Below are 23,623 nucleotides of genomic sequence, written 5' to 3' on the forward strand. Positions count from 1 at the left end.
TCAACATTGAGGTAAAAATCTATTAAAGGCATAATTTAAGTTTAAAAATAAAAACTTTTCCTCTTATTAAATATTGAAACTTAAAGTTGGATATCTCATTTTAGATGCATGGTGGGAAAGATTTGGTGCTCAAGTACAAAATCTTTAGAGGATTGCAATTCGAGTATTGAGCCAACCATGCAATGCTTTAGGTTGAGGGTGCAATTGGAGTATGTTTGAGCACATACACTTCAAGAAGCACAATATACTATCAGTGCATGGGTTGAACAATCAAGTCTGTATTCATTACAACCTTTGTCATCACCACAGACAGATTTTAAAGCAATGACTTATCCCACATCACACTAGAGGAGGTTGATCCACAATCTGATTGGATCACTAAGGCTGAAGATCCTATCTTTAGTGATGATGACCTCAATTGGGTTGACCAGGTGGATAGAGAGGCTGAGGCAGTAGACATGGTAGAGGAAGATAGAGCACAAGCAGATGCCTTGGATGTTGGTGTGGGTGTCACTGAAACAAAGGCATATATCATGGTTGTAAAACCATCCAAGACCTATCTTAGATGCTCACGTAAGAGGGCTGAGTGATGCAAGCTCCTCTAAGCCATAGACTTGTAGCTTTTGTTTTGATATTTGTTTGAAACTTTTGATGCCATGGATTTCGTATTCAATGAGTTTTATATACGTTTTACAATATTTATATATCTAAAGGTGTTATTTCCTTCAGCTAAAATTTGTGTTTATACTTATGTGATCAATATATACTTGTGTATGGGGTTCATCCCAAAGTGTGTTGGTTAAGTGGTGGGGGTGTTTTTCTGCCTACTAAGGTTCAAACCCCGTTGGGCCATTGTGATCCAATGTGCTCACGGGTTTGAGTTGCAGCATAATTAATTAGGGACAAGGTCCTCCGTTTGTGACCTCATTGGTTTATAGCTTCGGGTCAAAAGCATTTCACGTGGTATTGAAGGGCGTGTAATGCTAGCGTCATGGATCATGTTAAAAAATTTACCCAACATTTAAAAAAAAATATAAACTTGTGTATGTGATCAAATTAACTTCTATTTGATAAGGTTGCGTATTTAAGGTTTGTTTATTAAAGAGTGCATGAAACAAGTTTTAAATCCATAAAAATATTTGAATTTCTTGGGTTTTTCAATTTGCCGAGTCTAGGTCTCGAGTTCGAGTTCAAGTCCAAAATCAGGCTTGCCGAGTTTGAGGCAAGTTTGAGTCTTATATCACTGGTATAGATTCACGGGCAATAAATAAGATAACAATAAAGTACAGTTTTCCATTAATCTGCATAAATGATTTCATAGATTGTCTAAGTGGAGCTAAGTACTTCACGAAAATTGATTTGAAAACTGGATATCACCCAATACATATTAGAGAAGGGCACAAGTGGAAAACAACATTCAAGACAAAAGATGGATTGTACAAATGGTTGGTCATACTATTTGGATTAATCAATACTCCAAGAACCATAATGAGATTGATGAACGAGGTGCTGAAATCATTTCTTGGTAAATTTGTAATTGTGTATTTTGATGACAATTTGATATTTAGTAGAAGAAAGGAGGAGCATTAAATGTATTTGAGGTTAGTTTTACAAAGGTTGCAAGAAGAGAAATTGCTGGTCAATCTTAAAAAGTGCAATTTCATTAAATAAGAGTTAGTATATTTGGATTTTGTTATTTCATAAGATGAATTACAAATGGATCCAAAAAAAATAAAGGCTATTGTGGAATGGCAATCACCTAAGAGTTTGTCTAATGTCCCCTTCCAAGAAGTAGTTCAGAGTGAAAAATTAGCCTATTTAATTCTTATAGGCTAAAGTCAAATAGAAGGGAATATTAATTAAATTATTTAATATTATCCAAAGTATATTTTATGGGTAATGTTTTTTAAGTAAATTAATAAAGCATTAAAAAGTGACAGTGAAATATTATAAGGAGATTAAAAATGTCACTTTATTTCCTGAGTCTAAATGAAATATTAAAAGAGCGGGAAAACAAAAAGTTCTTCTAATTGCTTCCAAGGGTTAATATAAAAGCAAGTATCTAGAGCTCATTTGGTATGCTTGGATTAATTCTCTTACTTTGATTTGAGAGCTTCTTGAGGAGCTGGAAACCTTATGAGTGCTAGTTTCAGTACTGCCAGATTCTACCCTAGTTGGCTGTTGGAGAGATTATTCAGATTTCTCGCATTGGATTTAATGGATGAGATTGTAAAATTTGTGAAGTCTCTTGCACAAATAAATTTTTATAGTTCTTGACGATCATCGCAAATATATTTGAGGCATAGGTGGACACCATGGATTTATGGAGAAAAGACTTAGGCAAATGAAGGAAGAGCTGTATGCCATTCTATAAGGAAGTTGTGGCCTTAAGATTAAGCCCGGTCAATTGGTTGAGGCAAACCATACTCTAGCTGCAGTTGATGTTTTGGAGGACGTGGGTCCACTTTCTTTGGAAAATCAAATAACCTTGGAGCAGAGTTAACCTTCACCTCAGCACCAATACAGAAGCAGCAGGATTGAATATATTGCCTGTCTTTCCTCATGCCGTATCTTGGACTGGGCAAAATAATTTAGACCTGGACGATTGCTTCTACACCTTCATACTCATCTGGACACTAAATATATGCTGCTATATGGAGATGTAGATTTTCAATATTAATGTATGAACTGACTACATCCTTTTCAGGTCAGAAATATAATACATTTACATCTTTTGGACTGATCCTTACCTAAGGAGTGTAGCATTTATTATGGTGTCTCAGACATCAAATACTCAAGAATTTATAACTGGATATTGTTACTTTATATTAGTAATATCAGTTGATATAATGCAGCTCAGATTTTAGGACTGAAAGATTTGTATCTATTCACAGTTACACCTGCATTCTGATTCCTTTCCTGAGGTATGAAAATATTCCAAATCTGCAAAAGTAATGTAAACAAACAAAATACCTTCAGACAAATTTAAATCCATGCAATCATATTGATAATTTTTTAACAAAGTAACAGTGAAATTTGGGTGAAAGATCAGTGGGGATTTACAGTGGTATCAGAGCCTTGATTCCTGCCAGTCTGGAAGTTGTATGAATGATTAGCAATGATATGACTTGGGAATGAGTAATACGGTCTTTTACACACCATTACAACCTTAGAAGATATATATCAAACCATAACATTGAAGAAGCACCAATATTTGATCCGTTTGCAAAAGGTGAAAGGGTCGAAACAAACATGGGTGACAGCTTAGAGACCACCACGAACCTAGCACACGAGACATTCTCAATGATTTGGCCAAAGGACAGTGTGAGTTACAGCAGAACATAGCTCAAATTTGTGCATTGATGGCTCAACACACTGGGCAATAACAATAACAATAATAACAACAGTGGCGGTGGAAACAATGGTCAAGGAGATGGTTTAGTTAACAACAGGGCTGCGAATCAGCATGCTATGGCTGGAACAGCCAACTCTAGGCCTCTTATGCCTAACTTTACTCCTAGAAACAATCCTCAAGCTGAAATGAACCAACACAACAAGAGTTGCAAGATCAGATTTCACAAGATTGGAGTGACTCAAGTGTTGATTTTCAGGCTGAAATGTCTTTTCGTGACTACATGGATCTCAAGTTGAAGGATAGACCTCATAGTGGTGATAGACCACATAACTAGGAATTGTAGAGAAAGGTTGGTAAGCTATCCATTTCTTATTATGATGGGTCTGGAAAAATTACAGCTAGAGCGTGGGTACAGAAGCTAGATACTTATTTTCAGCTTAACCCCACAGCAAAGGATGAAGCCATTAAATATGCAGCTGTTCATTTGGATGGCAATGCTCGTGAGTGGTGGCATCATGGGATGCTCATGTTGGGACGTGATCAGATAGACTTACATGCAGAGTTCACTAAGAGGTTGATTATTATTTTTGATGAAAAGGATTCTGAGCTTCACTTTAAGGAGTTTAAAAAGGAGACTGGTCATGTTGTTCATGGATTAATTATCTGATCCATTGAGAGGGTGGATTAAGGCACTTAGCCCTTCTACACTAGAGGAGACAATAAAAAAAGGCAAGAGGCATAGAATCCTCTACTACAAAAAGAAAATTTCTATCCAAAGGATTCGCACATAAAAAAGACAAGGATAATTAAAACTTTTGAGAGAGGGGGTGAATTAGTAGAAGATACAAACTTCAGAATCTCAATTAATTAAAACTTTTGATAAATTTAACAAAACTTGCAAACTGAAACTGAAAGAGATGCAACCACACAATGAAGTCAATGCACAAGAAATACATGGAAAACCCAGAATGGGAAAAACCACGGTAAGAAATGCTGCTAGGATCTACTGTCATAATCCAGCCTCACAAAGTAAAATGTATACAAAGTATTTAGGGCACCAACCCTTAGGAATCACCAAATTCCTTGTAAAAGCACCAACTCTTACAACCTCATCTCTTAACAAACTGAGCACCAACCCAGCATCCTTGAAGCACCAACCCTTAAAGATGTCATAAATAAATAAATTACAGATTTCAGATCTGAAACATTACAATATCAAAAGCATATATTCAAAATTAAGTCAAACTGATCACTACCCTTCAAATAAATAAATCTGTTGTCTTCCACAAAGTGACTAATCTGCATATAACTTTTGATATTCTGTCTACAAACTTTAGAGAGATCCTATCACACCAACTTAATCACAACTTTATCAATCCACAAAATGATATGTACATCACTGGTGACTTTGTTTATAATTCTGAACCAATTAAGGAATATAAGTATTCACAGCATTATGCAATCTAATATCAATTGCAGACTTGCACCATAGCATTCACATTTCTGTTGACAGCATTTCTATTCATATATTCTCCCTTCTAGTTGCAGGATATTCAATGATATGTTCTTTTTCTTCACAGCAAACAAAACTAATCAAAAAATCATCGATCCTCAACATCATTTAAAAAGACCTTGTCTTAACCCCCAGCAAATGACAGTTTCAAGACAGTTAGGAAGTAGTTTCAAGATGGTTACAACTAATTGGAGATGGTTACAACCAAACTAATGGACAATTACAACTGATGCCTGAGCCAAGTCTTTTTCATAAAGAAATTATCATTCTTCCTTATTCGCTGAAGTACTTACATCCATCTTTCTCTAAGAGAACACTTGTCAGTTATGGAATCAGTTGGAAGCGAACCTAACTGATTCAACTGTCTTCTAACCAACAAAAACACAAACTGCTAATCATCCAATACAAATGTATTTGAATCAAATCAACTTCATATGTATGCTGAACATAAGACTTCAGAAATAAATTCGCTGTTAAATCAGTAAATGATTTCAACCAGATTGTAAGCATGTGCAATACCATAATACAATCTGAGACAAAGATCAAACTGTGTGTGTCCTTCATTTCCAATCCAATCTGCATTGATGCATCTTCAGTATAACACACATGGAATGGCAACAAAGAAGAAAATCACAATCTCATCTGCGTTCCATTTCTGCTTCAGTCAACCTGTAGATGATGATCATTGTCCACCAATGCCAAAGACACAACATACAACAAACTTCAAGGAATTCATTGCCTGCAACTCAGAATTGTCAATCTAGGGTTTTAAAATTCTATCAACTGATTAGAATTTCTGCAATATCATTATCAATCTAGGGTTATAGAATCTCTTGACATCAATGACAAATTACAGACTTCTAACAGTGTACTTCTTGAAGATTGATCTTCAATTAGGGTATCATCAGATCAGAGTTAGGGAGCTAAACATTCATAAGATACCATTCAGGTGTCACTACAGGCACTATGAGTTTCTGGTCATGCCCTTTGGGTTGACCAATGTTCTTGCTACTAGTCTTATATGAACCACATTTTTAATAAGCAGTTGCAGAAGATCCTCTTGGTAGTTTTTGATGGCAAACATAAGAATGCAACTGTTTAAAGAAAATGACAAGTTCCGATTTGGAGGCACTACAAATGATTGAAATTGATAACCCGAATATCTACAAATGAATTAGTTGTTATCTGATATTTTATCTTGCAAAATTGATTCTTGCTTCACCAAATTGATTTGGGTGGAAAGTCATCCCAACATATTTGCTAAGGCTCTTAGCTTTTATATGGATTAAGAATGAAATGTATAAAAAAAATGTTGACCTAATGAACCTAAGAAAGAAAGATCATCTACGGAATACAAAGGTGAACTTGTGTCTCAGTTAACCACACTTTTATCATGAAATGTAACTTTATATTCACAATCAAAATAAGAGATAGAGCAAAGTGAAGGAGCAAAACCATTTGAAAAAGACATTACAAGGTCAAATTTATATTAATTGTGTCCAAAAATAATTGAATAATGCCATGCCCCCTCTCCTTTGCCGACCTTGACACTATCATTTTGGATCATCAAAAAAAGAGTTTACTAACGTTAAATTAAATTGATAAAGGTATGTATATAATAAATAATAAATAAAGAAAAATTCAAATATGGGTGCCAAAATGGGACCTATGGGCCCAATCAAGGGAAGGCATAACAGCAAGTTTCCATTTTTCATTTGATCATCTGATTTTCCTAATTTTCCATTAGGGGTTCAAATCCAATGTTTCCGCAATTGAGGGCAAAACCCCTTGACTGTGAAATCTGAGCCTAGCATGCCAAACGCTACCTTTTCGCTTGGATATTCTACATAGGAATTGCAATTTCACTGATCAGTGGATTTATTTGGATCTTTTCAGGTAGTAAGCTGAAGCATTACATCTCAAGTTGCTGTTCAAGTGGTGCACTAGTTTTGAGAAAGATGTAGTGGTCATTCACATGCCCTACATCTGGAGGTTGACATCCTAGCGCTGCCAGACTGTTGACAACACATCCTGTAGCAATATGCTGTAAACATTGAAGCAATATCAGCCTTACAGGGTCAGCAAGGGAGCAGTCACCCCATCACCATTATGCATGACAGTCAATGTCAACTGCAGGTCACATTAATTTCCCTGTTGAAGAGGCATGTATCTGGTTGGAAAACTTACCAGCACCATCCTCTTTGCAAAGCAAATAATCAGATCACCACATTGCGCAGGGTGTGCACCACCTACTACTTTGTGTTGGTTGGCACTGTTGATGTCATGCGCTCAAAATAACAGGCTTCATCAGCACTATCACAGCGAAGGATGAAATTGTCTTACTTAGTAAGACATCATAATTTCATCCTAGAACTAATCAGCCCATATTAAGCTTGCTTAATAATCAAGGGATAAAAGAAATGTATTATCCCAGTGAATCGAACTTAGTCAAGTGATTAGTTAGTTAACCTAATAAAGGTACAGGGATCAATTATTATCAGCAGCAATTCTATTAACAACGGTGATGATTAGTATAAATACAAACAGCGCTCATAAACAGCAGTTAATAAATCTAGCAATTAAAATATTCAAAGACCCTTAAGCAGTGATTAAGAAATGAACGAGGCAGCATTTGGTCTTGAAGAGATATCATTAAGGATCGGACTTGAAAGGGCATGATTAAGAAAGGTTGTGACCATTCTAGAGGGATGACAACCTCCAAGAGTCACCTCTGTTCAGGAGACATAAAGATATAAAGGCCAAAGACCACGATAGAAGAAAGTAGAGAGGATAAGTGATTGGAATAAGAATTGATCAGACAGAGGGTTCTGTAGCATCATTGGGTTAAGTCCAGTAATACCACTTTATGTGCATCAACCACCAATAGACTAAGTCACAAGGTTCGAATTCGAGTTCGAGCTCGGCAACAATGAAATTCGGATGAAATTCGACAAGGGTAAAATATTCGACATTAAATTCGCCTTGCACATTTTTATAAAAAATATAAATAATAATTTAATTTTTTAATATATAAATAATAAACTTAAAAGTAAATAATATTATATTTCATTTGAATAAATTTTAAAATATTATAATATTAATATGTTTGAAATTTAATCTAAATGATATTAAAGGTAAATAATAAATATATTATTATTTTAAAATCTAATTTAAATATTTTAAATATTAAATTTAAATATATTATAAAAACTTAAATAAATAAGCGAATGTCATGGGTTAAAATCATTAAATATAAAGCTACCAAATTTTATTTGAAAAAAACAAAAGGTTAAAAGAAAAACAAAACTTAAAAATAAAAGGCTCATTCGCAGAAAACCCTAACAGGTCAGACCAATAGAGGAGGGAGCACACGAGCACAATCTACAGGAGTTTCACGCAGAAGAGATGGAAAGAACCTATGAAATTCATGAAGGATAGTATGGAAAAAACCATGGCGCGAAGGAAAGAATCGAAAGAACCGTGACGCAAAGGATAGATAAAGAGAACCGTAAGGGATAGACGGAAAAAACCGTAACACATCGATTTTCCTCTGCGCGGTGTTTCAAAACTCAACCTGCTCCACACTCAGTTTTGTTATTGATAGAGGCAGGAAAGAAAAAAACTAAGCCCTTCAGTCATACGAATCTAAGGCGAATTTGAACGAATTTTTAATGACATTTTGGAGTTCGCCGAATTTCGAACTTCATGGTTGAAATTCGGCAAACCCTGTGACTTAGCCAATAGATACGGGTATCTGTACATTTCCACATTTCTGGTCGATGCTCATTATGTTAATATACTGTAAATTCTAATCAAATACTACTGTTCTGGACTGTACATTTCTGTCTATCACTGAGCATTACTATTATGAATATTATTCATACCTGCTATAATAATAAATCTAGAACAAGAAATATTACTGTTGGTTCTGAATATAATAGAGGAAGAGAAATTACAGATAGAGGAAAACAGTGATGGGGGTCACCTTCTAGGCACGCCACCTCATGGTTTAAGACTGGGGAGTTCCATGAAGCCAAAGGGGCACAGAGGATGCTGCCTTTGGGCCTTTCTGAATATAATAGAGGAAGATAAATTACAGATAGAGGAAAACGGTGATGGGGATCACCTTATGGGCACGCCACCTCATGGTTTAAGACCGGGGAGTCCCATGAAGCCAAAGGGGCACAGAGGGTGCTGCCTTTGGGCCTAGAAAGCATGGACTTCCAGGGCATCCTACTGTGACAACTCTCCTGTCCTCTATTTAAATGAATTGATGCATAAATCATGGAGTTTAGAATAAGGATGGCATGTTTAGGGAAAATGGTGATAGGATACCTCACTGGGTACTCCACCTCATTTGGTATGGACCACATGAGGCCAAGGGAGACGAGATCTGCCCTTGGGTCCAGGATAGAGGGTCTCTAGGGCACCCTATCCAGTCTCCCCCTTCTATGCTCCCTATAACTGCTCTCTCAACATTATAGAGTACTGTAATCAGATGTATACTTCGTTCTCTCAACATTATATAGTACTGTAATCAGATGTATACTTTGTTCTCACAACATTATATAGTACAGTAATCAGATGTACACTTTGTTTTCTCAACATTATAAAGTACTGTAACTAGAATGTATATCTTGTTTTCTCAGCATAATACAATACTTTACTAGGTATATACATAACACATGTACAGTTAATGATTCCTAACTAATGAATCTATTATATGTCTCCTAACTTATTTTGCATTGTGTCTCAATCAAGGTAACAGATACCTTTGACCCCCATTCTCTTCAGTTAGGACAGAAGTAGGCATCTTTAATTTAGGGACATTACAGTTGATTAAGGAAGGTCATCCAATTGAAAAAATATAGAGGATAATCTAGCGAGCTCATCAAAGAGACAATGTAGATGCCTGCTCTGTAAGTGGATATTGTCATATTTCTCAGGACTCCGTATATATAAGGATTGGAGGAATACAGCAGTGTAATTATATGCATTTTCAGTCTTTAATGTCTGAGCTAATCTTGTGACTCATTAATTACTTGTTTAAACTCTACTGTAACCGTCTCTCCTCTATTTTGAAAAGAAATCTGGACATCATAACTGTATCACATACTGTAGCCAAGGGCCATCACATAACTGTATCACACATTGTAGCAAGGGGCTATCACAAATAACTAGCAGTACACAAGAAAAATTGTAAAACTTGTCTTTTTCTTTGAAAATAAACTCATCTTACTAGAAATAAACACATAGGCAGTATCAAATTGCAAATCACAAAAATATGCGCAGATAATTATTCACTAAAGAGAAAATGCATTAAAAATAGCCTAAGGAAAAATGTTCTGATAATGATAAGCAGTCGCAAAACCTTTTCAAATGGTTGCCCTGTCTTCAATTCCAACTGCTTGAACAAATAGTCCCTAATCCTTGCAAGTTCATTTGCTTCATTCATTATATCATCAGCCTGTAAAAACAGACTTCAGAAGTTATTCTGGCAACTAGATAAATATAACTAAGAAAACACACCTGATTGTCAAGAACAAAAGCCCGGCGAAGAGAAGATAAAAAATAATACATTGCCACGAGCTGCTCCAGCAATAGGCTCAAATGTGATAACTGATGTGGGCATCGTATAACGCTTTCCCTTCATTTGATAAATGTTAAAACAACCAAATTAAAAAGAAAGAAAGGCATAAACTGTCATGTCATTATTATAGAGAGCTATTTATTCTTCCTGACAATGGAGACTTAATATTAGGTTCTGTAATTTCAGAATTATTAATATTGAGATCACCTTGTCTCCAGCTGCTAGAATATATCCTGATAGATTGCATAAATATCCCAATGCGAAAGTTGAAATTGGAGAACTCAAGCTTCCCATGGTATCATAGATTTGCAAGGATGGTTGAACCTGCAAAGATTATTTACATCTTCAACTTGAAGTTGCATAAGCTTGTCATATTTGCTTCCTAACTTGACCAATTATATATAGCTAATACTATATAACACCAAATTCAACCTGAAACAAACTGTAATATCAACACACGACTATAGTCGGAAAAAATGAAATATCACTAAAAGCTTACACCATATGAGCTCCTACACTCACATTGCCACCTGATCCCATGACCAAAATATTAAGAACCTCCGAAGAATTGACACTATCAAGGTAGAGTAATGTTCCCAATATTGCATTGCTAAAACCCTCATCTATAAATTGGGATAGACAAATAATGCGATCCCTGAACTGCAACAAAAATACAGGAGTTCTGGTATATTTAAGCATGATTACATGGTATTACAAATAATGATGAATTTCCATGTTTTATTTTCATATATTGAGAATAGGAATGGCTTACATACAAGTGCATTGTTAAGATCAATCCACTGATAGCCTCCCCCAGGCATTCTATAGGGTACTATTGGAACACTAATAGGCATCATTATCATGCCAGCCCGACAAGCCACATTAAGGCGAAGCCTGCTTCAATGCAGAGAACATTGCAACGAATCAAGAAATCAACCACACAATTAAGAAAAATCAGGATAGCTTTCATTTTTGACAACCAACACTGCACAGTATATAGCCAAGAAATTAAAAAAAATGAAGTGATATGATAGAGTAAAATTTGTTACAAATTCCAAGACAAGTGGGTTAGCCACTTATTGGAAAATAGAAAGAAAACTTGATGGATATAAAAGATACATGTTTTGAATGCATAAAACATCCATCTTTTAAGAAAGATAAGTAGCTATGCTATCTAAGGTTTGGTGCCAGGCATCTCAGTTATAGCTTCAGAACATTTTTTATAGAAAGTTCAATATTATTTATATATTTAACATCCATATTGGAATCTCTTATAAATAATTGCTTGTAATTCCTCAAGACTTAAACTTACCACTGTAATGTCCCTTCTTTATTATAGAATACAGATATGATTGCTTGATTGAGATCATAGGAAAAACAATCAGAAAATAACTAAATCCATGTTTGCATAACAGTAAGAAATTGATTGAAAACAATAAATTCATATTTACTTTATTGCACAGCAGAATTTGACGTAGATATTTGTAATGTTCCTTATTATTAGACCAATTACAGTTGCCTGGGTTAGAAACCGCAATAAGTAAATCAGAAATAGATAATTCAGAAGTAAATCAGAAATGCTGGTGAATGATCAGCAAAAGATTCATATACATGTTTTATCACAATGGTTTATTTTGGGTGTTGTCAAACAGTAAACTGATTCTTTTTTAACATTATTTGTTCCAGAAACATTGTACAGTTAGATTTCGTAATTAGTTCTTCACCTTTCCTAGAGAGACAGAGGATAGTAAGGTGGGTTCATCATTACCAGACCCCAGCCCAGGAGCAGTCACTTGCCCTCCTGGCCTACTGGTTCATCCTCACACAGTAGGTGGGGTGGACAAATCGACCCCCCTACAGATCCCTTCTCCCTGGGAAGGCAGAAATGTCAATTCAGATTTATTAAATATGACTGTTTGAAGTTGTTTAGTTAATTACTTCACGTTAAATTATTTATTAAGTTATTATAAAATTGCAGATAATAATTCTTCTAATTTAAGCAGGTTTGAGGGAAATCCTCCATAAAACTGAGACAACTGTAATGAATCCTTCTATTTACCGTAGCTATTTGCAATATGTGTTTTAAGGAAATACTTCTATTCACTGTCAATATTTGCAACATAAAAACATCTCCTAATCAACGCATTAGCAGATGTGTGAATTAATGCGATTTCCTAATTTATACTAGGGATACGATTAGCATAACCAGAAGAATAGCATGGAAACATTTACGGTGCTTTAACATTATAAATACTTGTGTCGATTCATTCTGCTGTCTGAATATCCTGATTAGATTCTGAATATTAAAGCATACCTGGAATTATCGCTATTGGATGTCTTTTTTTTCCCTTTTTTTCTTCTTCCGTAATTCTCCCCCCTTAATATATCTTCATGCGAATGAGATATACCTCTTCACTAGTAAAGAGTCGTACCCATTAATATACCCTTTGAAGAATAATCGATATCGCACCCCCTTCATGAATTAATTCTACTTAGTTATTAATTACTGTCATTTGTTAGGTGTCTATTATTTTAAACAATTGCTTTTATTGAGTCAATGCCTTCTCATATTATTTGACAAGCAATTCTCTAATGTGATCGCTGATGTTAATAATGGTGGTGTTGTTAATATCTCTCAAATAATTGATTCCAAACTCCAATACAATCGCATCTCAAAACACTGGCATTGCTGTGTGTTGCTGAACAGGTTAATTGTATTTAGTATTTACTTATTTCTAACCAAATCACATAATGATCACTGCACTTGCTGATAAACTAGTCCATAGCAGAATCGTACTCCTTGAAACATCTGTGCATATTAGAATTGCTTCTCCAAACTACAATCGCCAGAATATTGATTGTTCGATTAGTATTCTTAGATTGATATCCGCTTCTCAATAGTGATTCTACACTTTAGAATAAGGTATTGATGAGACGATTACTGATATTTCAAGACTAATTACTGATTAGTTGATATATAATTTTTTCATTATTGTATTAACAAAAATATTTTTAGATCATTGTTTTTATTTAGATCACTGTCTTCATATTATTAAACTCCATAATAGTGATTGTTTGCTTCATGGCTTATCGTTGGTTCTAAACAAATGACTTCTCAAGTCTCTCTTTAATGTAGACGTTGTTATAAGCATATGTGTAATGTTTACAATAATATTCAATTTATTCTATTTGAATAATTTCAGAATATTGTTATTTATGAATATTAATTAAATAATAATTTTTAATAAATTAACAAGTATTTAATAGTTTTAATTAATTTTTCATTAATAAATAATTATTGCTTTATTTATGTTATATATAACGATTAAGGAGGGACATGAAAACCACATAAAAGAACTGAACAAATAGGAAAGACAGCTGGCCTTTTATTTGCAGTGACATTCTGTGTTTGAAGGCATGATATCATAAACTGAATGGCATTCAAATATGTTTAATATCCAGATTCCTGCTGTCAAGCTGGTAAATTGGACTTCGTACTGCAGGAGGAAGGGTTCTCCATCAGTAATGAGCACACCTGATAGAATCTAGATTTATTGACATTGATAAAAATTGTTGTTGTTTTACAACCCAAAAAGAAAAATGGCAAGTTCAAGTTACTTCATCATGGGACTCTTTGTAACTTTGATCTGTGTCATTATTAGGCCATCAGAACTACATATTGACAATATAATGAACCACCGATTGTTCCCCTCGTGAGTAAATTTGAAAGCAAAAATTTGGGCAAGAAAAGGACCCATAGAAATTGACACTGTTACTCTATGCATCTCCTTTACCCTTACAGACTTAAACGTGCTAAACAACTGTTATTAAAAGGTAAGAATCCAAACCTAACACATACACAGGGATGAAGCCTCCGGTTATCCTTCCCACCACCTTTGTAGATACAATCTCCCCATATAGTTTTGACACATTAACTGAACACATCCAGTAGTTCCTATGCTGACATGCTGAAGAAAACATTGATTAAGCCCTCTTTCCCAGACAACAAAGAGCATTTAAGACTGAAAGTGTACAATCCTCCTCAAATTCAATTCCCCTTGGATGAAGTAGAAAACCATTTTTGGTTTCTGAAGAAAAAGGATTTAAGTTCTCATCCATAGGAGCCTCACCCCCAATCCAAAACTCTAAAAGAATGGGTGCATGGTCAATGCAAACTATTGGGCTCCATTGACATCCCCATAACAGCCAAAGGTGACTTCATAAAAATATTCGATAACATATCAGGATCTTAATTGTGAACAAGAAGCCTTGTTCATGGAGCCATGGGCTCCCAACTTCAACCAAACCATTAATCTACCAAGCACAATTCTAGCTTGGATCCAATTCCCACTCTTGCCAAGTGAATCACTGGGAGAACCCTCATTGAAATAATAAGAAAATGCTATATTAATGGTTCACTCACACTGCCCAAATCTGGATTTGATTTGTCTTCGGACTAGGTATCGGCTCAATTTGAATATGGGACTAGCCAAGGTACTTCCAAGAAGACCCAAATTCATCTAAGTTTGCTCTGTTGCATACTTGGGAAAACCTAGGCACACTTGAGGGCACTGTGGAGAATCTGGGCAAAACAGGATGCCCAAAATGAGTTTTTTAATTAAATTTTTTAAACCTAATAAGTTGACTATTTAACCTAAAAATTTCCTCAAAACAAAAAACAAACTCATTTAACCTCATTTTGAAAACAAAAGACAAAAAACCAAATCCACTTGCTGAACTTCATTCTTTCTTGTTGTTGCACAAACAAACCTGCAGATTGATCATTGAAGCTTCCAAAACAGCTACATTTCTATTCCTATATGTGTGCAAGAGCCCATTCACTGCCAAAGAGATCATAAAGGAAGATTCTTGGATTCAAGGTAAAACAAAAAATTGCTTTTATTTCTTCTAAATTTAATAAATTGAATGAATTAGGATTTTTTGTTTTGATTTCATTTGTTTGGAATGTTTTGGTTTCCAAACTTCTTGTTGTAGGGATTAAAATGACAATCAGTTCTATCTCTATGGGCTAACTCCACTTTAAAACAAACCCAAATTTGCCATCATGGAAGCATGCTGACATGATACAAATTCTAACCAGTGGCGAATATATTTGGGTTTGCAATGGTTGTGGTGTAAAATATACAAGCTCATACAGTTGAGCAAAAGGCCATTTTTTAAGTGTTCCTAGCATGGGCATCAAAAGCTTGCCTAGGCAAGAAGGATGCACAAGTGCCAAAATCCAAAGTGTTAGAATATATTAGAGCAAGACGAATAGGCACATGCCCTTAGAACAGGTTGTCCTTTGGCTAAGAGAGGATCAAGCAGAAGCCCTATTTTCCCATCTCTTAGTCTTCTTGAAGTTGTGGTAGAGAACCACCCATTTTTGGTTACAAATAAAAAAAGAACTTGCTATAAATAAGAGAACAAAGGGGCAATTGGAAAAGCCATTCCAAAATGAACCCCAAGAGATTGATAATCAGCATCCTATGCAATGTCCCTTTCCTAGATTTCCTTGTAATTTGCCCTAAATTCACAAAATCCAAATGAAATAAGGAGCATAACTTAGTTAGAGAGATAATCCTTACCTAAGAATAGAATGAAAACCTAGCAAACAGGCGCCTTGTGACACAAAAAAAAAGTGAAAAAATTAAAAAATAAATCCGTCCACTGGTGAAAACCTGGCAAACAGGGGCCTTGGGCAAGTACCATGGTAAAAACTAGGCAACCGGCACCATGCATAGAGATTTGGCTCCTCTTTCCTTCAGTACTATACTTGATCATGCCCTATCTATATTTACCCTCCCATTCCATAATAACCTTCCCACCACCATCATAGCTTGTGAATTGTTTTGCATAACCCGCGCACACGTTGCTCTTGCATACTAAGCTAGTCTTATCCCTCACTAGGGCATCTCCTCATCGTTAGCAGTGGGATGGGATAGTTGGAATCTCACGATCGGAGGAACTATCTTCTAAAATGTCCTGAACAAAAAATCCTAAAAAATCACAGTGTCCTGAAAAAATCCTAAAAATCATAGTGTCCTGAAAAGATCCTAAAAATCATAAAAGTCCTGAAAAAATCCTAAAAATCATAGTGTCCTGAAAAGATCCTAAAAATCATAAAAGTCCTGAAAAAATCCTAAAAAAAAATAAAATGCCCTGAAAAAATCATAGAAGTCCTGAAGAAATACTGAAAATCATAAAATGTCATGAAAAAATCATAAAAATCATAAAATGTCCTAAAAAACCCTAAAAATAAAACATTTTAAAACCCTAAAAATCATAAAAAATTTCATTAAAAATCCAAAAACATGTAATAAACATTGCGAAGACGCAAACACTTCGAATGAACATGCAGCTTTGAAATTCAACGAAATCTTGACGTGACGACATTACGATTAAGAAGACATCACAACACAATATCGACATATCCAATCAGCACGATAAACTAGACAACAATCAATTTGGCACAAAGCATACTGTCTATTTGTTTACTTTTTTCTTTTGATTGTTTCTGATTTTATCTTTGGTGACATGTCTTTTAGCTTTTGCAATATGTCTCTAACTAGAGATTTTGACTCCAGGATGTCTTTGACAAGAAAGGCGAGGATGGGGCATCTTCACCTATTTGTTGCTTGTGGATTGCTCCTTAGTAATATGATGACTCGTCTTAGGACATGATCATCTAAGATCACCGAGGACATAATGGTGTGATGCAAACTGAGGCAATCCTCTCCTGTCTGTTGTGTTTTCTCTCACGCAATTGGTATGACGATTCATTTGGGACTTATTCATATCTAGATGAGTTTTATCCTACGTAACCCGAGGATACGTCCCCATGCTAAAACCCCCGTCCCCATACCGCGAACGTTTCGAGGACTTGGGGACAGCTAGGGGACGTCCCCCCATTTTCCCCAAAATTGCAAAATTTGTGGGAAGCGTCTCGAAAATTTGGGGACGACAGTGATTCTCAAAGGGGACATCCCCCGTCCCTAAAATGGTTGGGGGACATCCCCTCGTCCCCAAACCGTCCCAGGGACAGCTAGCCATTCCCCTTTTCCCAGCACATTTTTTAAAAAGACTCGAATGCTCAAAAAAAAACATTTTTTTATTTTATTATAGGTCTATAAAATTGGATTTTCACTAATATGATGGGTAAACATGTCTGAATCACTTCCAAAAGCACTTAGAAATAATGAGCAGCAGCCTAGTAATAAATTTCACAAACATTTAGAACTCGATAGTGCGTAAAAAAGTGGTTGCAGGTCTGCAATATTGGGCTTTTCACAATTATGAGAGGTAAACAGGTCTGAATCATATCCAAAAGCACTCGGAAATATGAATAACAGGTTGGTATAGAATTTAACAAACACCCAAAACTTTGTAGTGTATAAAGAAGCGGTTGTAGGTCATAATAGAAATGGAAGACTATCAAAATATCCTCCAACCAGAAAGAAACAATGAACTACATGCAAACAAGTGTTGGCATATTGACAATGTATTTTGAATTATGAATGCATATTGAGTATTGACAATGAATTCTGAATTATGAATGCATATTGAGTATTGACAATGAATTTTGAACACAAATGTGGTATGTTAAGGTTCTATAATGTACATATACCTACTTTATCCATGTTTTACTTTATATATACATTTTGATTTACTTTGCATTCATCTTGAAATCCGTCCATCATAGCTTCTTGTGCATGTGCTTTCTGAGAGCACCCATATTTTGAACACAAGATCTTGAGTGGTAAGAGAACAATGGAGGCAAATTCCTGTTAATGCATGTGAATGTGTTTTGTTTATTTTGGCTTTGCAAGTGTGTTTCTCTTGCAGGTACTTCATTGTTTGATGTTGAATCAACTAGATCTTCTCTCATAAGATCTTAGGCTTGATTTTGCATCTATAGTAAGTTTGTCTTGGAAACCTGCAACCTAGTTAGATAATAATGTAGACATAATACATGATATATCCATCTCTAGGGTTAAAGGAGAAACACACTTATTGCACATAAATCGAAATGATCTCATAGGCTCAACCATAATGGGGATGGAGATAGGATGGTCATTATGATGTGCCCTAAATATCTTTGGCCCTAGGCCCAAGAGCGGAAACCCCGTCCCTCTTGGCCTCATGTGGTCCTTAACCATGCTCATTAGGTGGTGTACCTAGCAGAGCCTATATACCGTTCCCCTCCATCATGCTATTCTTCTCTCCTCTTATAAGAGAGGATCCCTTTCTTGTCTACCTCAATAACTAACCCCTATAGGGTTGGAAGGAAGATTGCAATAGGGTGCCCTTGACTCAACCCTAGGCCCAAGGTTAGGACCTTACCCTCCTTGGCCTCATACGGTCCTTAACCGATGGCCCTTAACCATCATCATGAGGTAGCCTCATGGTCCCTAACCATTATACGAGGTGCCATAAGTACTGAGGAATCTTTCACTATTCCCCTTATTGTGTCCCTTATCCCTCCACCACAATTGAAGACATCATTAACATACAGATTATGCATCACAATACACAAACATTATGCAGCATTATCTTTATTATCAATATACGTAGAGCATGTTAGCAAAGATATGAAGAGCATGGATATTAGATTATTCCAAGAAAGTAGTTTATTAAATGCATAAACATTGTAAGTGCATAAATATTACAAGTGCATGGATATTATAAATCGCATATTATTACATTGTTTTCATCTGTTCATACCAATTCGCAAGGCTTAATGTCCTTCGTGCCTGATGCCTAAGATCTGATGTTTCTTCCTTTTTTTCTCCCCCTCCTCAAATCAGAACGTCTTCCCTTTATTTCTTCCATTGTGAGGGAGAAGTCACACCCCTTCAACATGCCTGCCTTTCAAAAGAGTCACAACCTTTCACAATCACCACCCTTCAAAAGAGTCACGACCTTTCATAATTTCTACCCTCCTTTGGAAGAATCACTTCCTTATTTACTTCCCATTCCTTCCTTCTTCCATTGACTCTTCCTTGATTCACATGCTCCTCCTTTCTTTTCTCCTCCTTCTCCCCTCTCAAATGATGTTCTCTTCTCCCTTTTATATCTCATGTTCAAGGGAGTCACAACTTTTCATTTCATGCCTTTTGACCATTCATTAACTTAGTAAAATTTTAATTATATTTAATTTTATAATTTAATTTAAATGTTATTTTTATTCTTTTATATTTTAATTTTATTATTATTATTTAATCCTATTTCAAAGTGGGGACATTACATCCTATAAGAGCCTAGATTTTGAAAAGGTGTGCAACACTTCATTGACAAAGGAGGTGAAACTTGTAAAAGAATAATTGCATCTCATTAGTGATTCATGGAAAGAGACAAAGGGTGTCCAGAATTTTCGATAAATGGAAGGATGTCAAAAATCAACCCCTAATAAATGTGATCGCAATGTTCCCTAAAGAGACAATGTCTTTTAAATCCATGGTTCATGAGGGGCAGGTGAAGGATGCCCAATTTAGTGTTAACATCCTCATGCAAGCCATTGAGGAAGTGGCTCCTAATAACATTGTACAAGTCATAATGGACAACACATGAAATTGCAAAGCAGCTGGTTTGTTTGTTGAGGCATACTGCTCACATTTTTTGGAGACCTTGTGCTGTCCACTCACTAAACCTTATGCTACAAAAGATTGGCAACATAATTGATTGGATCAAATAAGTGTATGCTAAGGCCGACGAGATCTAGATGCTCATCAGAATCCACCAAATGTCACAAGCCATATTCAAATCATTCTTTAATCTGAATCTGTTTAAGGTAGGTGAAACAATACAATTGTATGTTTCACTTTAGTCATTTATTTTCTAAAAATTAAGTATGTTTTCTTCTTTATTTTTATGTTTTTTAACTTATATTTTCGAATAGGTTGCTAAAACTCAATTCACCTCCAGCACAATCATCTTGAGATGACTTATGAAGGCGCAAAAGTACTTTCTAGCATGGTCATCAATCAAGTTTGGTCAATATGGAGGCAATCCAAAACTATGAGGGCGAAAAATATTAAGCAAATGATCCTAGATGAAACATAGTAGAATTATGTGGAATATCTTCTAAGTTTCGCCAAGCCCATTATGAGTGTGATCCATTGTACTATAATGTCTAAGGCATGCGTGAGAGAGGTATATGATGGCATTGACCCAATGATTAAGAAGATGAAGATCATCATGGATGAGAAACAATAACATCCTAAAGACATTTTCTTCAAATAGGTGCACACAATCCTTATTAGGCAGTGGAATAAAATGACCACCCAATTGCATCTTCTTGCCTTTTTACTCCAATATACTACAACATCAGGATCGTTTCTTTGTCAAGGAAGATACCACCATACAAAGATGCGGAAGTCTAATATGGTTAAAAGCTAAAAAATTGCTAGACTTTTCCCTAATACTAATTTGAAGGATGTAGTTACCAATGAGTTTGCTAGTTTTGCGCACTCCAAGGGTCAAAGAATCTCCACTCTTCATATTATTATTTAATCTAGAACTCTCTAAAAATTTGAATTTCTTTTTACTTTCGAAAGTATTTTTTTACAAGTTTCATCTAAAATATAATAACAAGTCTTTCATCTAAGTAGACTTGATAATGTTGACATACACACTCCATTCACTCAGTAAAACACAACTGATTGGCATCAAAATTGACAGGAGTTATTTTATGTGCATTCCAACTTGTACATTCTTTCACACAAATGAAATGTCTAAAAGGGGCACAAACTTCTAGAAAGTAGGGCCAGAGCAAGCTGAGTTGGATTCTTCCAATACACAACAATCTTCATGTTTTGAGAAGTTAAATAGTCAGTATACTTTTTAGTACAAGTGTTGGTGGCATTCCTTGTAGTTCCTCTAATCTATCTTCATCATCTAATGTCAACGATGATAATGATGACCTTTCCGAAGATCCATATAAAGTTGATTGCTGGTTTTATTATTTTAATTGTTTACAATGAATATCTATTATGACATTTGAGTTTGACAAATTGACATTGAAATGGTATTTTTAATTTTTAAGGTGGTATTGTTTGTTATATGCATGTTATGTGATATTCTAAAATTAATTCTTGTTTTTAGGCTACGAATATGTATATAATTATTATTTTATATGTTTTTTTGTACAAACATATCCAACATGGGCCCATTCAACAAAAAAAAAATCCAACTGGCATACCCTCACCCAAACCAGTAATTTAGAGTAAATCCACTAGAATTTAAGGCAGCATTAGTCTCATGTCCCCATTTTTGTGTTCTCTTGCTTTGCAGTTGGCTCTGTCATTCTGGGTGTGTGTCAGTTGTACCAAGAAGGTTTTTTGATGTTACAACGAGTTCAGATAGCCTAGAGGACTCAGAGGGCATTTTTCATGGTTATTTCTAGATTTTGGTGTGGTCTCCAAGATTCTTGGAGAGAGTGTCTATTTATATTAAGTCACCCAATTGGGTCTGATCATCATGATTCATCATTTGTATCATTCATATGCAATCAGTTTTCGATTCCAATGCATTTTGACCGTCTCCATAACTCAGGAGTAATATTGAGCCATATTTTAATTAAATATACTAAGGTTATTTTTTTAATTAAAATAAACTAATGAGCACCTTAGTGTTATAGCTCGTTGGAACCAGGATAGAAAGTTTTAAATGTTGGGATACTCAAAGTGATTTTATGTGCTGAGAATAATTAAATAATGGATTAAATCACTTTTCGGGTATATAAGGCTTAATTAAGTTATAAAGTGATTTTATATTGCACTTTCTAGAAAGTTCCTGGGATGGTTATAAAAGGAGGTTGAAGGCTCATATGTTACATACAAAAAGTTTCAGAAGCATGTTTACTTCTCTGCAAAGATTTATGAGTTTTGCACCTATGGCCAACTCTTGCCAGCGGGACGAAAACCCCAATGGTTTCTTGGAGCTGAGGACGGAAACCCTCTTGCTTCTCAAAGTAGTTCCACACAAGAATCAACAGGATGCTGAAGGTTTAAGCAAGCACAAAAACCCTCATTTTTTGGTGCAGATTGTTGAAAATATTAGCTAAGTTCAGATATCTGATTATCGAACTTTGATCAAATATATATGTATTATCTCAATGTACTTGTTATTGGGCTGGACCCAAATGTAACGTGGGAAAGGCAATTTAATGTGTCATTGGGTTGGGCCCAAAATGTAACGTGCAAAGGGATTTTGGGGCTGGACCTAAATGTCCAACGTGAGAAACATACAATAACAATATAACATTAAATAAATAATGTTGCAAGCTGACCTAAGGATGTCTACCGCCAAAAGGAGGATATATATAATCAACTCCAAGATGAAGTCAAACACATTCGTTATTCATTATTCATAGCAATGTGATCTGCTCTTCTACACTTAGCGAATTTGCTGTTCTACACTTTGGCGAACTTCAAGGACATTGTTGAGCGAAGTTGTCTATGATTCTGCTCCAGCCTATTGGAGTCATCTTCTACTGATCTGCTCCTTTGTTCATCTACTGCTGGTTAGGGCTGCATCCTCTATCATCTTGCCAACTTGTTGTTTGGACAGCAATCAGAGATAAGTCTGTTATGTTGTAATTGCCTATCATTGAGATAATACATTTCATAGTTTAAGGCTGGGTTTTTCACCTCCAAGAGGGAGGTTTTCATAGGGTATTGGTGTCTTATATCTTGTGTTTCATTACTATTACTGTTTATTCACAGTCTGATTATAGTTAATTGGTTAAATTAACATCTGATTACTTTAAAATTAACATGGTATCAAAGCTTTAGGTTCATTCAAATAATCAGATTATTAGTTGCCCTTCACTTTCAGTTTGCTGTTTTAGTTTTGCAAGATGGTTATAGGTCTGGAGGTCGAGGATAGACTTGAAGGTGCCCTCAATTTTACATCATGGAAGGTTCATGCCCTCCTTGCACTTGAAGAATTAGAGCTGTTACAGTTTGTGGAAGATATGGATCTGACTGAACCTTCAGATCCGGAAGAGCTAAAGCAATTCAAGAAGAATGCTCTCAAAGCAAAGAAGTTTCTTATTGATTCCGTCAAGGATCATCTTGTTCCAGTCATCTCCAAATTGAAGACAGATCGAGAGATGTTCAAACATCTAGAAGGGATATATGAGATCAACAACATCAACCGGACA

At 35.4% G+C, this 23,623-nt stretch overlaps 1 protein-coding gene across 5 annotated transcripts in view; it reads right to left on the reverse strand.

Moving 5' to 3' along the window:
• LOC131030990 (ATP-dependent Clp protease proteolytic subunit-related protein 2, chloroplastic) overlaps positions 1–23,623 on the reverse strand; it is a 94,740-nt gene that overhangs the window by 15,708 nt on the left and 55,409 nt on the right. The window contains exons 4-9 of one of the 5 annotated variants that reach the window (XM_057962001.2): positions 11,235–11,355; positions 10,981–11,118; positions 10,666–10,782; positions 10,447–10,515; positions 10,240–10,335; positions 4,418–4,514 (exon numbers count right to left, since the gene is read on the reverse strand). In XM_057962001.2, coding sequence (XP_057817984.2) covers positions 4,418–4,514; positions 10,240–10,335; positions 10,447–10,515; positions 10,666–10,782; positions 10,981–11,118; positions 11,235–11,355 — 638 coding nt within the window. The remainder of the gene's footprint in view (positions 1–4,417; positions 4,515–10,239; positions 10,336–10,446; positions 10,516–10,665; positions 10,783–10,980; positions 11,119–11,234; positions 11,356–23,623) is intronic. The other 4 variants (XM_057961993.2, XM_057961989.2, XM_057962007.2 and 1 more) reach the window with 4 other exon arrangements.

The sequence above is a fragment of the Cryptomeria japonica genome, chromosome 4 (genome assembly GCF_030272615.1).
Source record: "Cryptomeria japonica chromosome 4, Sugi_1.0, whole genome shotgun sequence".
Lineage (NCBI taxonomy): Eukaryota > Viridiplantae > Streptophyta > Pinopsida > Cupressales > Cupressaceae > Cryptomeria > Cryptomeria japonica.